The 15,852-nt window shown below is 73.4% G+C and overlaps 1 protein-coding gene across 5 annotated transcripts; it reads left to right on the top strand.

Annotated features, from left to right (window-relative positions):
• The first annotated feature begins 926 nt into the window (after window positions 1-926).
• Window positions 927-14,761, top strand: ERBB3 (erb-b2 receptor tyrosine kinase 3). Of its 5 annotated transcripts, none has more exons than XM_062597381.1 (27): window positions 927-1,064; window positions 1,997-2,183; window positions 4,488-4,613; window positions 4,713-4,778; window positions 4,870-4,988; window positions 5,607-5,748; window positions 5,835-5,948; window positions 6,025-6,145; window positions 6,215-6,288; window positions 6,366-6,456; window positions 7,585-7,784; window positions 7,863-7,995; window positions 8,625-8,715; window positions 8,791-8,945; window positions 9,070-9,123; window positions 9,946-10,087; window positions 10,443-10,562; window positions 10,639-10,737; window positions 10,821-11,006; window positions 11,071-11,226; window positions 11,551-11,626; window positions 11,714-11,860; window positions 12,232-12,329; window positions 12,394-12,552; window positions 12,981-13,052; window positions 13,136-13,400; window positions 14,154-14,761. In XM_062597381.1, the coding sequence occupies exons 1-27, from the start codon at window positions 984-986 to the stop codon at window positions 14,666-14,668; spliced, it is 3,789 nt and encodes a 1,262-aa protein (XP_062453365.1). In that variant the 5' UTR covers window positions 927-983; the 3' UTR covers window positions 14,669-14,761. The 5 variants fall into 5 exon arrangements, with proteins under 5 accessions (XP_062453365.1, XP_062453366.1, XP_062453363.1 ...); XM_062597382.1 differs by having other exon boundaries at window positions 12,397-12,552; XM_062597379.1 differs by having other exon boundaries at window positions 4,488-4,778.
• Window positions 14,762-15,852: the final 1,091 nt, after the last annotated feature.

Here is a 15,852-nt window from a genome sequence, read left to right on the forward strand (position 1 = left end):
CTGCCGGGCACAGGGACGCCGTGGGGAGATGCAGCCTTGGCCATAAAGGGGGGGGGGACAGGGGGATGGAGCCGTTGACGCGGGCACAAGGCCACCGCGGGCAGCATGGACGTGGCCACCATGGGGGAGCATGGCAGTGACCATCAAGAGGGGCCATGGCCACCATGGGAGGGAGGAGGCCATGGGGGGGGACACGGCTGCTGATGGGGGACGTGGCCACCATGGGGGAGCATGGCAGTGACCATCAAGAGGGGGGCATGGCCACCATGGGAGGGAGGAGGCCATTTGGGGGGGGACATGGCTGCTGATGGGGGACGTGGCCACCATGGGGGAGCATGGCAGTGACCATCAAGAGGGGGGCATGGCCACCATGGGAGGGAGGAGGCCATGGGGGGGGGGGACATGGCTGCTGATGGGGGACGTGGCCACCATGGGGGAGCATGGCAGTGACCATCAAGAGGGGCCATGGCCACCATGGGAGGGAGGAGGCCATGGGGGGGGACACGGCTGCTGATGGGGGACGTGGCCACCATGGGGGAGCATGGCAGTGACCATCAAGAGGGGGGCATGGCCACCATGGGAGGGAGGAGGCCATCGGGGGGGGGACATGGCTGCTGATGGGGGACGTGGCCACCATGGGGGAGCATGGCAGTGACCATCAAGAGGGGGGCAGGGCCACCATGGGAGGGAGGAGGCCATCAAGGGGGGGGATGTGGCCACCATGGGGCAGATGTGGCCATGGCCATTGGGGGGGGTGACAGGGATACCATGGCGGGGACACGGATGGGACCCTCAAGGAGGGTCACGGTGGGGAGTGGGGGCACGGCCACCGCAGCAGCACGTGGCCGTGGCCCCCAAGGGGGGGGACAGGCCCGCGTGGGGGGCACGCGCCCACGCCGCCCTGGCCCGCAGTGTGCGCGGGGACCCTCAACGGGCTCAGCGTCACGGGGGACGCCCAGCACCAGTACCAGACCCTGCACAGGATGTACAACAACTGCGAGATCGTCATGGGCAACCTGGAGATCGTCCTCATCGACCACGCGCAGGACCTCTCCTTCCTGCAGGTGCGTGCCGCGAGCGGCCCTCGGGCGAGCGGCCCTCGGGCGAGCGGCACTCGGGCAAGCGCCCATCGGGCGAGCACCCCTTGGGCAAGTGCCCCTCAGGCAACTGGCCCCTCAGTGAGTGCCCCTCGGGCGAGCATCCCTTGGGCAAGCACCCTTCAGGCGAGTGTCGCTTGGGTGGGTGTCCCCTCGGGCAAGCACCCATTGGGCGAGTGTCCCTTGGGCGAGTGCCCTTCAGGCGAGCGGCCCCTTGGTGAGTGTCCCTCGGGCGAGTGTCCCTTGGGTGGGCATCCCCTCAGGTGAGTGCCCTTCGGGTGAGCATCCCTTGGGCAAGCACCCCTCAGGCAAGTGTCCCTCGGGCGAGTGCCCCTTGGGCGGGTGTCCCCTCGGTGAGCACCCCTCTGGTGAGTGCCCCTCGGGCGAGTGTCCCTTGGGTGGGCATCCCCTTGGGCGAGTGCCCCTCGGGCGAGGGTCCGTTGGGTGGGCGTCCCCTCGGGCGAGTGCCCTTCGGGCGAGCATCCCTTGGGCAAGCACCCTTCAGGCGAGTGTCCCTCGGGCAAGTGTGCCTTGGGTGGGCATCCCCTCGGGCGAGTGCCCCTTGGGTGAGCATTCCTCGGGCGAGTGTCGCTTGGGTGGGCGTCCCCTCGGGCAAGCACCCATTGGGCGAGTGTCCCTTGGGCGAGTGCCCTTCAGGTGAGCGGCCCCTCTGGTGAGTGCCCCTCGCGCGAGTGTCCCTTGGGTAGGCATCCCCTTGGGCGAGTGCCCCTCGGGCGAGTGTCCCTTGGGTGGGTGTCCCCTCGGGTGAGCGCCCCTCGGGTGAGCATTCCTCGGGTGAGTGTCCCTTGGGTGGGCGTCCCCTCGGGCGAGCGCCCCTCCGGCGAGCGCCCCTCGGGGGAGCGCCCCGGGCGCTGAGGGCCGCCCGCCGCCCGCCGCAGACCATCCGCGAGGTGACGGGCTACGTGCTCATCGCCATGAACGTGTTCGGGACGCTGCCGCTGCGGAGCCTGCGCGTGGTGCGCGGCACCCAGCTCTACGAGGAGCGCTACGCCCTCTTCGTGCTGCTCAACTACAACCCCAACGCCACGCACGCCCTGCGCCGCCTCGCCCTCAACCGCCTCACCGGTGCGCCCCGCGCCCCGCGCCGCCCCACGCCGCCGGGACCCCCGCCCCACGGCGCCCCACTGCCCCGCGCCGCCGGGACCCCTGCCCCACGGCGCCCCACGGCGCCCCACTGCCCCGCGCCGCCGGGACCCCTGCCCCACGGCGCCCCACGCACGCCCTGCGCCGCCTCGCCCTCAACCGCCTCACCGGTGCGCCCCGCGCCCCGCGCCGCCCCGCGCCGCCGGGACCCCCGCCCCACGGCGCCCCACGGCGCCCCACTGCCCCGCGCCGCCGGGACCCCTGCCCCACGGCGCCCCACGCACGCCCTGCGCCGCCTCGCCCTCAACCGCCTCACCGGTGCGCCCCGCGCCCCGCGCCGCCCCACGCCGCCGGGACCCCCGCCCCACGGCGCCCCACGGCGCCCCACTGCCCCGCGCCGCCGGGACCCCCGCCCCACAGCGCCCCACGGCGCCCCACTGCCCCGCGCCGCCGGGACCCCCGCCCCACGGTGCCCCACGGCGCCCCACGCACGCCCTGCGCCGCCTCGCCCTCAACCGCCTCACCGGTGCGCCCCGCGCCCCGCGCCGCCCCACGCCGCCAGGACCCCCGCCCCACGGCGCCCCACGGCGCCCCACTGCCCCGCGCCGCCGGGACCCCCGCCCCACGGCGCCCCACGCACGCCCTGCGCCGCCTCGCCCTCAACCGCCTCACCGGTGCGCCCCGCGCCCCGCGCCGCCCCACGCCGCCGGGACCCCCGCCCCACGGCGCCCCACGGCGCCCCACTGCCCCGCGCCGCCGGGACCCCCGCCCCACGGCACCCCACGCACGCCCTGCGCCGCCTCGCCCTCAACCGCCTCACCGGTGCGCCCCGCGCCCCGCGCCGCCCCACGCCGCCGGGACCCCCGCCCCACGGCGCCCCACGGCGCCCCACTGCCCCGCGCCGCCGGGACCCCCGCCCCACGGCGCCCCACGGCGCCCCACGCACGCCCTGCGCCGCCTCGCCCTCAACCGCCTCACCGGTGCGCCCCGCGCCCCGCGCCGCCCCGCGCCGCCGGGACCCCCGCCCCACGGCGCCCCACGCACGCCCTGCGCCGCCTCGCCCTCAACCGCCTCACCGGTGCGCCCCGCGCCCCGCGCCGCCCCACGGCGCCGGGACCCCCGCCCCACGGCGCCCCACGGCGCCCCACTGCCCCGCGCCGCCGGGACCCCCGCCCCACGGCACCCCACGCACGCCCTGCGCCGCCTCGCCCTCAACCGCCTCACCGGTGCGCCCCGCGCCCCGCGCCGCCCCACGCCGCCGGGACCCCCGCCCCACGGCGCCCCACGGCGCCCCACTGCCCCGCGCCGCCGGGACCCCTGCCCCACGGCGCCCCACGCACGCCCTGCGCCGCCTCGCCCTCAACCGCCTCACCGGTGCGCCCCGCGCCCCGCGCTGCCCCGCGCCGCCGGGACCCCCGCCCCACGGCGCCCCACGGCGCCCCACTGCCCCGCGCCGCCGGGACCCCCGCCCCACGGCGCCCCACGGCGCCCCACGCACGCCCTGCGCCGCCTTGCCCTCAACCGCCTCACCGGTGCGCCCCGCGCCCCGCGCCGCCCCACTGCCCCGCACTGCCGGGACCCCCGCCCCACAGCGCCCCACAGCGCCGGGACCGCCGCCCCACAGCGCCCCCGCAGCGCCGGGACCCTCCCGCCCCACAGCGCCCCCCCGCACCGCACCACCCCACGCCGCCCCGCAGCGCCCCACAGCGCCCCACAGCGCCGAGACCCCCACCCCACTGCCCCGCACCGCCGGGACCCCCGCCTCACAGCACCCCCGCGCCCCACAGTGCCCTGCCCCCCTGTGCCCCACAGCGCAGCATCCCCCTGCACCCCACAGCACAGCGTCCCCCATGCCCCACAGTGCGGTGTCCCTTGTGCCCTATAGCATGACATCCCCTGCACCCCATAGCACTGCATCCCCTGTGTCCCACAGCACTGCACCCCCCCCGTGTCCCATAGCAGTGCCATTCCCCCCCGCACCCCATAGCAGCGCTGCCCGCCCCCCGTACCACGGAGCAGTGCAATCCCCTGGCACCCTAGAGCACTGCTGTACCCCACGCTCCCCATAGCGGAGCTGGCGCCCCACGTGCTCCTGCGCCCCATAGCGCTGCTGTCCCCCCCGTGCACCCCGTAACGCTGCCGTCCCCCCGTGCACCCCGGGGCCGCGGGAAGGGCTGAGGGGGCTCCGGGGGGGGGGCAAAGGCGTCCGCGGGGGCGAAGGGGGCAGGGGGGGCGAAGGGGGCGGGGGGTCCCCGGCCCCCCAGCGCCCCCGCTCCGGCCCCGCAGAGATCCTGGCCGGCGGCGTCTACATCGAGAAGAACGAGCAGCTCTGCCACGTGGACACGGTGGAGTGGCGGGACATCATGCGGGACCCCCGCCTGGAGCCCGCCGTGGGCGACAACGGCAAGGGCTGTGAGTGCCGGGCCGGGGGGCCCCGGCGTCCGGGCGCCGCGGGGGGGCCCCGGCGTCCGGGCGCCGCGGGGGGGCTGAGCGCCGCGCTGCTGCCCGCAGGCGCCCCGTGCCACGAGAGCTGCGGCGGGCACTGCTGGGGCCCCGGCGCCGAGGACTGCCAGAAACGTGGGTACCGGGGGGCCGTGGGGCGGGTGGGGGGGGGGTCGTGGGGCTGGGGCGCCCCCCTGACCCACCGCCTGCCCCCCCCCCCCCGCAGTGACGAAGACCATCTGCGCCCCGCAGTGCAACGGGCGCTGCTTCGGGCGGGCGCCCAACGAGTGCTGCCACGAGGAGTGCGCGGGCGGCTGCACCGGCCCCCGCCAGACCCACTGCTTCGTAGGTGCCCCGCGGCCCCCCGTCTCCCCCCCCGTCCATCCGTCCGTCCGTCCGTCTGTCTGTCTGCAGCGGGGGGGCTCGGGGCACCCGGGGGCCCCCTCCGTGGGGAAGGGTGTCCTCCCTGGGGCGGGCATGGGGCGACGCTGGCCGTCCTGGGAGCTGTCCGTGTGTCCGTGCATCTGTCCATGCATCCGTGCATCTGTCCGTGCATCTGTTGGTGCGCCTGCACGTCTGTCTGTCTGTGGGGAGGGGGTCTCCCGAGCAGCCTGGGCTGCGCATGGGGTGACACTGGCCATGTGAGGGAGGCGTCCGTGTGTCCGTGCACCCATGTTCATCCGTCCGTGTGTCCGTGCATCCAGCACTGTGTCTGTGTCCGTCCGTCCATGTGTCTGTGCATCCAGCGCTGTGTCCGTGCATCGCTCTGCCTGCGTGTCCATGCCCTCTGTCCATCCGTCCATGCGTCCAGCGCTGTGTCCGTGCATCGCTCTGCCTGCGTGTCCGTGCATGCGTCCGCGCTGCATCCCGGCGCGGCTCTGTCCGTGTGTCTGCGCGTCCGTGCGTCCGTGCGCGGCTGCGGCGGTGCGCCCGCGCCTCGCCGCTCTGACTCTGCCCCCCCAGGCGTGCCGGCACTTCAACGACAGCGGGGCCTGCGTGCCGCTCTGCCCCCAGCCCCTCATCTACAACAAGCTCACCTTCCAGCTGGAGCCCAACCCCGACACCAAGTACCAGTACGGGGGCATCTGCGTCCGGAGCTGCCCGCGTGAGCCGGGGCGCCGGGGCCGGGGCCGGGGCGGGGGCCCAGGCGTCCGGGCCCCCGCCGCCCTGACCCCGCGCCTCGCCCCGCAGACAACTTCGTGGTGGACCAGAGCTCCTGCGTGCGCGCCTGCCCCAGCGACAAGATGGAGGTGGAGAAGAATGGGCTGAAGATGTGCGAGCCCTGCTCGGGGCTGTGCCCCAAGGGTAGGCGCGGGACGGGGACCGGGACGGGGACGGGGACGGGGAGGCGCCGGCAGCCCTCACCCCCCCGTCCCCGCAGCCTGCGAGGGCACCGGCGCCGGCAGCCGGTACCAGACCGTGGACTCCAGCAACATCGACACCTTCGTGAACTGCACCAAGATCCTGGGCAACCTCGACTTCCTCATCACGGGCCTGGAGGGGTGAGCGGGGCCGCGGGGCCGCGGGGCGCTGACGGCCCCCGGCCCCGCTGACGGCCCCGGCTCCCGCAGGGATCCCTGGCGCAACATCTCGGCGCTCGACCCCGAGAAGCTCAACGTCTTCCGGACGGTGCGGGAGATCACGGGTGAGCCGGGCGCCGGAGCCGCCGGGAGCCGCTGGGAGCCGCTGGGCCCGCCCTGACCCGGCCCGGCATCCCCCCAGGCTACCTCAACATCCAGTCCTGGCCCAAGCACATGCACAACTTCAGCGTCTTCTCCAACCTCGTCACCATCGGGGGCCGGAGCCTCTACAAGTGAGTCCCCATTGCCATGGTCTTCATCATCCCCCATCCCTGCATCCCCATCACCTCCCATCCCTGCATCCCCATCACCTCCCAACCCTGCAGCCCCATCAACTCCTGTCTCTGCATCGCCATCCCTGCATCTCCATCGCCCCCCATCCCTGCATCTCCATCATCCCCCATCCCTGCATCCCCATCACCTCCCATCCCTGCATCCCCATCACCTCCCATCCCTGCAGCCCCATCAACTCCTGTCTCTGCATCCCCATCCCTGCATCCCCATCACCCCCCATCCCTGCATCCCCATCACCTCCCATCCCTGCAGCCCCATCAACTCCTGTCTCTGCATCCCCATCCCTGCATCCCCATCACCCCCCATCCCTGCATCCCCATCACCTCCCATCCCTGCATCCCCATCAACTCCTGTCTCTGCATCGCCATCCCTGCATCTCCATCGCCCCCCATCCCTGCATCTCCATCATCCCCCATCCCTGCATCCCCATCACCTCCCATCCCTGCATCCCCATCAACTCCTGTCTCTGCATCCCCATCCCTGCATCTCCATCGCCCCCCATCCCTGCATCTCCATCATCCCCCATCCCTGCATCCCCATCACCCCCCATCCCTGCATCCCCATCACCTCCCATCCCTGCATCCCCATCAACTCCTGTCTCTGCATCCCCATCCCTGCATCTCCATCATCCCCCATCCCTGCATCCCCATCACCTCCCATCCCTGCATCCCCATCAACTCCTGTCTCTGCATCCCCATCCCTGCATCTCCATCGCCCCCCATCCCTGCATCTCCATCATCCCCCATCCCTGCATCCCCATCACCTCCCATCCCTGCATCTCCATCATCCCCCATCCCTGCATCCCCATCACCTCCCATCCCTGCATCCCCATCAGCTCCTGTCTCTGCATCCCCATCCCTGCATCTCCATCATCCCCCGTCCCTGTGTCTCCATCACCCCCATCCCTGCATCCCTGTCACCTCCCGTCTCTGCGTCCCCACCCGTTTCCATCATCTCCTGCCCCTGTGTCCCCATCCCTGTGTCCCCGTCCCTGCGTCCCCGTCCCCTCCCGTCCCCATGCCCCGGGGCTGGAGGGGACCCCATCATCCTGACCGGCCACCCCGCAGCCGCGGCTTCTCCCTGCTCATCATGAAGAACGAGAACGTGACGTCGCTGGGGCTGCGCTCGCTGCGGGAGGTCAGCGCCGGCAAGGTGTACATCACCGAGAACCGCCGCCTCTGCTACTACTACACCGTGCAGTGGGCCGCCCTGTCGCGCCGCCGCGCCGACCTCGACATCAAGAACAACAAGCCGCGCAGCAAGTGCCGTGAGTCGGCCGGGGGGCGGCGGGCGGCTGCGGGGCCCCCGGGCTGCGAGGGCCCCCGCTGAGCCCCCTTCCCCGCAGAGCAAGAGGGGAAGGTGTGCGACCCGCTGTGCTCCTCCGACGGGTGCTGGGGCCCCGGCCCAGAGCAGTGCCTGTCCTGCCGTCACTACAGCCGCCGGGGCGTCTGCGTCGCCTCCTGCCACTTCTTCCAGGGGTACGGAGGGGACCGGGGGGGGGGGGACCCCGGGGCGGGAGGGATCCCGGGGCGGGTACCGGGATGGGATGGACCCCGGGGCGGGTACCAGGATGGGATGGATCCCGGGGCGGGTGCCAGCATGGGATGGACCCTGGGGCGGGTACCGGGATGGGATGGACCCCGGGGCGGGTACCGAGATGGGATGGACCCTGGGACAGGTGCTGGAGCAGGATGGTCCCTGGGACATGTATTGGGCAGGATGGATGCTGGGCTGGGTACCAAAGAGGGATGGACCCTGGGGTGGGATGGATCCCAAGGCAGGCGCGGGGTGGGGGGTGGTTACAAGGGCAGGATGGACCCCAGGATGAGTACTGGGATGGGATGATCCCCAGGGAGGGATGGACCCCGGGGAGGGATGGACCCCAGGGCAGGTGTCAGGGCAGGATGGACCCAGGGTGAGTCCTGGAATGGGATAGACCCCAGGACAGCCGGGGGTAGGTACGAGGGCAGGATGGACCCCAGGGCGGGATGGACGCCGGGGCGAGCAGCAGGGTGGGATCCCGGCATGGAGCCCGGGCTGGCGCCGGGGCAGGACGGACCGAGGGTGCCGGGACGCCCGGCCGCTGACCGTCGCCCCGTCGCCGCAGGGAGACGCGGGAGTTCGCGCAGGGAAACGAGTGCTTCGAGTGCCACCCCGAGTGCGAGCGCATGGAGGGCAGCCTCACCTGCAACGGCTCGGTACGGCCCCGGCCGGGGACCCGCGGCGGCGGCGGCGGCCCGCCCGCGGGTCCTCACGCGCCCCCCGCCCCGCAGGGCGCCGACACCTGCACCCGCTGCGCCCGCTACCGGGACGGGCCGCACTGCGTGGAGAGCTGCCCCGAGGGCGTCCTGGGCGAGCGCGGGCCCATCTACAAGTACCCCGACGCCAGCCGCGAGTGCCGGCCCTGCCACGAGAACTGCACCCGTGGGTGCGCCGGGCGGGAGCGGGGGCACCGCAGCCCCGGCCGGGCCGGGCCCAGGCGTCCGGCTGCCGGGGGAGGGAGGGGGGCGGTGGGGGCCGGGCCGCGTCTCACCCCGGCTCCGGCTCCGCAGGTGCCTGGGGCCGCTGCTGCAGGACTGCCTGGGGGAGCCCCTGCCCGTCTCCAGGTACCGCGGGGCAGGGCCTGCCTCGCCTGGCCCGAACCGGTGCCGAGGCGCGCAGCCTGGGCTGGGGACCCTCTGCCCTGGCCGGGCTGCTCCGTGCCATGCCGTGCCGTGCCATGCTGCACCGTGCCACGCTGCACCGTGCCACGCCATGCAATGCTGCACTGTGCCGCGCTGTGCCGCACCATGCCACGCCACGCAATGCTGCACCGTGCTGTGCCGCACCATGCCACGCCACGCAATGCTGCACCGTGCTGTGCCGTGCTGTGCAGTTCTGTGCCATGCGATGATGTGCTGCTGCGCACCAGGCATGGTGTGCCGCCCTGTGCCATGCCACACCGTGCCATGCCATGCTGCACTGTACCATCCTGTGCAGCATCGTGCCATGCTGCATCATGCCATGCTGTGCCATGCTGCACTGTGCCATGCCGTGCTATGCTGCACTGCTCCGTGCCGTGCTGTGCCGTGCCATGCTGCACTGTGCCATCCTGTGCAGCATCATGCCATGCTGCATCATGCCATGCTGTGCCATGCTGCACTGTGCCATGCCGTGCTATGCTGCACTGCTCCATGCCGTGCCATGCCGTGCCATGCTGCCGTGCTCGGGGCCCTTGCCGCCCGCGTGGGCCCTGGGGCACCATCCCATCCCAGCCCTGCCCGCGCCGCGCCCCGGCGCCGTCACTGCGGCCGGATCCGGCGGCCGCCCCCGCGGCGGGGAGGGCCGTGGGAAGCGCGTGGGGCACGGCGGCGGCGGCAGGCCGGGGCGCGCTGCTGGGGCCTGCCCGCGCCCCGGAGCCCGGCTCAGCCCGCGCCCTCCGCGCCCAGGAAAACGCCCACGGTCATCGCCGTGATGGTGGTCAGCGGGCTCTTCCTCTCCTGCTCCTGCTTCCTCCTCACCCTGCTCTACTGGCGGGGCAAGAAGATCCAGAAGAAGCGGGCGATGCGGCGCTACCTGGAGAGGGGCGAGGTGAGGGGGCCGGGCAGCCCCCGGTCTGCCCCCTCCACCAGCCCCCGTCCAGCCCCATCCCTGTCTCTGTCCTTCTCCGTCCCCATCAATCTCCACCTCGTCCTTCTCTCCGTCCCCGTCTGGCTCCATCCATGTCCCATCCCCTTCCCCATCTCCGTCCATCTGCGTCCGTGTCCTCCTCTCTCCCCTTCTCCATCCCGGATCCATCCCTGTCCCTCCCAATCCCCATCTCCAACCTCGCCCCCATCAGTCTCCATCTCTGTCCTTCTCTTTCCCCCTCTCCATCCCCGTCCATCTCCATGCCTGGCTCCATCTCTGTCCATCTCCATCCATCTCTCCATCTCCTGCTGGGCAGAGCTTGGAGCCTCTGGACCCCAGTGAAAAAGCCAACAAGGTGCTGGCCCGCATCTTCAAGGAGACGGAGCTGAAGCGGCTGAAGGTGCTGGGCTCCGGCGTCTTCGGGACCGTGCACAAGGTGAGCCGGGGGCCGGGCCGGGCTCCGCGGGGCTCCCCGGCGCCGGCGCTCACCCGGGGCCTCCCCGTCCCGCCAGGGCGTCTGGATCCCCGAGGGCGACTCCATCAAGATCCCCGTGAGCATCAAGGTGATCCAGGACTGGAGCGGGCAGCAGTCCTTCCACGCCGTCACCGACGTGAGTGTGGGGTTCCCAGGGCGCCGGGGCCGGGCGCCCGCGGGGGTTCCCGGGGCCGGCGGGCGCTGACGGTGCCCCCGCAGCACATGCTGGCCATCGGCAGCCTGGACCATGCCTACATCGTGCGGCTGCTGGGCATCTGCCCCGGCGCCCAGCTGCAGCTGGTGACGCAGCTGCTGCCGCTGGGCTCCCTGCTCGACTACGTGCGCAAGAACCGCCACGGCATCAGCCCCCAGCTGCTGCTCAACTGGTGCGTGCAGGTGGCCAAGGTGAGTGGCGGGGGCGGCGGGCCGGGGCGCCGCGGGCCGAGCCGGCGCTGACGCCCCTCCGCAGGGCATGTACTACCTGGAGGAGCACCGCATGGTGCACCGCAACCTGGCCGCCCGCAACGTGCTCCTCAAGTCGCCCAGCCAGGCCCAGGTGGCCGACTTCGGCATCGCCGACCTGCTCTACCCCGACGACAAGAAGTACTTCTACAACGAGGTCAAGGTGGGCCCCCATGCCCCCCCGCGCCGCGGGGCGTCCCGTCCCCTCTGCATCCCCAGGTCCCCTGCACCCTGGGGTGTCCCCTCCCCACCCCAGGTCCCCCGCACCCTGGGACATCCCCTCCCTGCTCCATTCCCCCTCCGTGTCCCCTGCACCCTGGGGTGTCCCCTCCCCACCCCAGGTCCCCCGCACCCTGGGACATCGCCTCCCTGCTCCATCCCCCCTCCGTGTCCCTTGCACCATGGGGTGCCCCCCCCATGTCCCGGAGACCCCCCTGCCTGGCACCCCCAGCCCAGCCTCCCCCCCCCCACGGCTGCTGCCTTGCAGACGCCCATCAAGTGGATGGCCCTGGAGAGCATCCACTTCGGCAAGTACACGCACCAGAGCGACGTCTGGAGCTACGGTGAGCGCGGCCCCGGCCCTGCACGGCCCCCGGCCCCGCGCGGCCCCCGGGGCGCTCGCGGGGGGCTCACGGGGCCGGTCCCCGCAGGCGTGACGCTCTGGGAGATGATGACCTTCGGGGCAGAGCCCTACGCCGGGATCCGCCTCGCCGAGGTGCCCGACCTGCTGGAGAAGGGCGAGCGGCTCTCGCAGCCCCAGATCTGCACCATCGACGTCTACATGGTCATGGTGAAGTGTGAGTGCGGGGACACGGCCCCGTCCCGGGGACACGGCCCCATCCCGGGGACACGGCTCTGTGCTGGGGACACGGCCCCATCCCAGGCACACGGCCCCGTCCCGGGGACACGGCCCCATCCCGGGGACACGGCTCTGTTCTGGGGACACGGCATGGCTCCGGGGGTCCCGGCTCAGCCATGGGGGTCCCAGCTCGGCTCCAGGGGTCCCGGCTCGGCCCCTGGGGACATGGCATGGCTCCGGGGGTCCCGGCTCGTCCCTGGGGTCCCAGCTCGGTCCCTGGGGTGCGGCGTGGCTCCGGGGGTCCCAGCTCGGCTCCGGGGGTCCCGGCCGTGCTGCCGGCGCCGGGCTCAGCCGCCGCGGTGCCCGCAGGCTGGATGATCGACGAGAACGTCCGTCCCACCTTCAAGGAGCTGGCGAACGAGTTCACCCGCATGGCGCGCGACCCGCCGCGCTACCTGGTGATCAAGGTGAGCGTGGGACCCCCCCTGGCCCCCCGGCCCCCCGGCCGCAGCCCCTAACCCCCCCCCCCAGCAGGAGAGCGGGGCCGCGCCGCCCGCCGAGCCCCCCACCCTCAGCGACAAGGAGCTGGACGACGTGGAGACACTGGAGCTGGAGGAGGAGGAGCTGGACGCCTCCTTCGGCCTCGCCGCCGGGCTCTACCCCTCGCGGCCGCGGGGCAGCTCTGCCCGGGTGAGACCCCCCGCTGTCCCCTCCCACCCCGGGACTGGCTGTGGGGCAGGCTATGGGGCACCCCGGGTCCTGGGCATGGAATGGGGCAGGCTGTGGGGCAGGAGGTCCCAGGCACGGCATGGGGCAGGCTGTGGGTCCATCCTGGGTCCTGGGCACGGCATGGGGCAGGCTGTGGGTCCATCCTGGGCACGGCATGGGGCAGGCTGTGGGGCAGGGGGTCCCGGGCACGGCGCAGGACCCACATCCCAGCCCCTTCCCCTCCCGGAGCCCGACGCGGGCAGCCCCGGGGCTCCCCCGTGGGTCCGGCCCCCCCCCAGCCCCTCCGAGCCCCGTCCCGCGGCCGTCCCTCACCCCCTCCCCTGCAGTGGGGCGGGAGCACGGCACCGGCGTCCCCCCCCCAGCCTCACCCCCCGCCTCTCCCCCCGCAGAGCCCCAGCCTGCTGAGCCCCCCGGCCGGCTACATCCCCATGAACCAGCCCGGCCTCGGCAGCGGCCGCCAGGTACCGACCGCGGGGGGCCGGGGGGTGGCCGGGGGGCGGCCGGGGGTCCGGGCCGGCCCCCCCGTCACCGCCGCGTCCCCCAGGCCGGGGGGGGCCGGCCGCCGCGGCGGAGCCGGCAGGAGTCGCTGGGGCGGACGGTGTCGGAGTCGTCGGAGGGCCGGGGCACCGCGTCGGAGCTGGACCTGGCCGAGGGGCTGTCGCTGTCGGGGAGCCTCTGCCGCAGCCTGCGCTCGCGGGGGGACAGCGCCTACCTGTCGCAGCGCGAGAGCTTCCCCCCGCCGCCCCCCAGCTCCGAGGGCAGCGAGGAGGACGCCAACGGCTACGTCGCCCCCGACCGCGCCGTCCGCGGTGAGGGGCCGGCGCTGCGGGGTGGGGGGGCCCTCCTTGAGGGGTGGGGGCCCCGCGCGCGTAGACTGGGGGTCCTGTGCATGCAGGGTGGGGGTCTGCCATTGCATGGTGGGGTCCTGTGCATGCAGGGTGGGGGTCTGCCATTGCAGGCTGGGGGAGTGTCTCGTGCACGCAGAGTGGGGGGTCCATGAGTGCAGGGTGAGGGTCTGTGCAATGTGGGGGTCCGCCACTGCAGGATAGGGGTCTCGTGCATGCGCGGTGGGGGTCCATCCCTGCAGGATAGGGGTCCATCTGTGCAGGGTGGGGGTCCTGTGCGTGCAGGGTGGGGGGCCACCCCTCATGGGGCTCCATCACTGCCAGATAGGGGTCCATCCGTGCAGGGTAGGGGTCCATCATTGCAGGGTGGGGATCCACGCCTCATGGGGCTTCATCGCTGCTGGGTAGGGGTCCATCCGTGCAGGGTGGGGGGTCCATCTGTGCAGGGTGGGGGTCCTGTGCATGCAGGGTGGGGGTCCACGCCTTATCGGGCTCCATTGCTGCCGGGTAGGGGTCCATCCGTGCAGGGTGGGGGGGGTCCATCATTGCAGGGCAGGATCCCCCCTGTGTGGGGTAGAGGATCTGTTCTTGCAGGACTGGGGGGGGGTCCTGTCTCTATGGGGAGGGGGGTCCATCCCAACAGGGCAGGGGGACATTTCCAGGGGCCGGGGGGGGAGGCACAGCCAGCGTCTCACCCCCCCCACCCCCACCCCGCAGAACCGGAGCCCGCTGGGGGCTCGGCGCCGGAGGAGGAGGAGTACGAGTACATGAACCGGCAGCCCGGGGTCCCCCCCGGCGCCCGGCCGGCCTCCCTGGAGGAGCTGGGCTACGAGTACATGGAGGTGGGCTCGGAGCCGGGCGCCCCCCCGCCGGGCCACCGGGAGGACCAGGAGGAGGAGGAGGAGGAGGAGGAGGAGGAGGAGGAGGAAGACTACGAGTACATGAACAAGCAGCCGCGGCTGAGCCGCTCGCTGGGCAGCGTGGCCGGCGCCCGGCACGGGGGCTACGCCGACATGTGGCCCGGGGGGGCCGCCGAGGAGCAGGGCTACGAGGAGATGGAGGCGGTGCTGGCGCCCCGGGGCGGCCGCTGCCCCGGCTGCCGCGGCCCCCCCGGCGCCCCGGCCCCCTCCATGAAGCCCCTGCGGAGCCTGGAGGCCTCGGACTGCGCTTTCGACAACCCCGACTACTGGCACAGCCGCCTGTTCGCCAAGGCGGACGCCCAGCGGACGTAGGGGCCCCCCCCTCCCCTCCCCGCGCCCCCCGCCTCGCCCCGGGGGCCGTTCGCACGCCGACACGAAGGAGCCCCCGCGCCCGGCGCACGAGCCGAACCGCGAAGCTGGGCAGGGGGCCCGAGGCCGGGCAGTGGGGTGGGGAGGCCATGCACCCCCCCACACACACACACCCCCACCGGGGCATCCCCGCTCCGTGCCTCAGTTTCCCCAGGTGGCTGCCCGGGCACAGGAAGGGGAAAAAAAAGCCCCGTTTTTCCGTGTTTGGGCTGCAAAGCGGATCCCGCGCTGGGAAGAGCGGAGTTGGGCCCCCAGGGGGGTTGTTTTTTTTGGAGGGGGGGCGGTCGGGCTGCTTTTGGGCCGGGGAGTAAGATTTCAGGGCAAGAAGGAAGCCAGGCTCGGTTTCAGGTACGCCCGAGCCCCGCGGGAGCCGGGACGAGCGGGGGGCAGTGGGCGTCCCGGAGCGGCGCCCGGCGGCCCCAGCCCGGCTGTGCCCCGTGGGGTGCCCCACGCTGCCGAGGGGCCCTGGTACCGACCCCTCGGGGGGCCGGAGCGGCGCGACGCCCCTGCCATTCTCTCCGTTTCTTTTCAGCGGAGGCTTTGGCGGGTTTCCCGGGGCCCCGCGGCGCGGAGGACGGCGGAGAGGCGCTGGCGGCCGCAGCACTGGGGCTGGGGGGCACTGTGGGTCCCGGCAGTGGGGCCCCGCTGCCCCCCCCCCCGGCTCGGCATCGCCGCCGGCACCGGCTCGGGCAAGGGGTCGGGTCTGGGTCCGTCTGTAAAAGCTAAATAAAGGCAAAGGGAAGCTGATGAACAACCAGCGCCTGCCACGGCCGGGGCTGTGGGGCAGGGCCGTGGGGCAGGGGGCAGTGACAGGGGCTGGGGGAGGCAATGGGATTGGGGCCAGGGGGCAGGAGGACACGATGGGGCTGGGGGCAATGACTGGGACTAGTGCTCTGGGGCAGGGGGGCACGATGGGGCTGGGGGCAATGACAAGGGGTTGGTGCTGTGGGGCTGGGAGGTGCAGGCACAGGACCTCAGGGCACTTACTGGGGCTGGGGCCATGGGGCTGAGGGCTGCCATGGGGCTGAGGGCAGTGGCAGAGGCGAGCGCTGTGGGGCAGGGGGCAGTGACGAGGGCTGGGGGCTGCCATGGGGCTGAGGGCAGTGGCAGAGGCGAGCTCTGTGGGG

Source organism: Rhea pennata, chromosome 29, assembly GCF_028389875.1.
Source record: "Rhea pennata isolate bPtePen1 chromosome 29, bPtePen1.pri, whole genome shotgun sequence".
Lineage (NCBI taxonomy): Eukaryota > Metazoa > Chordata > Aves > Rheiformes > Rheidae > Rhea > Rhea pennata.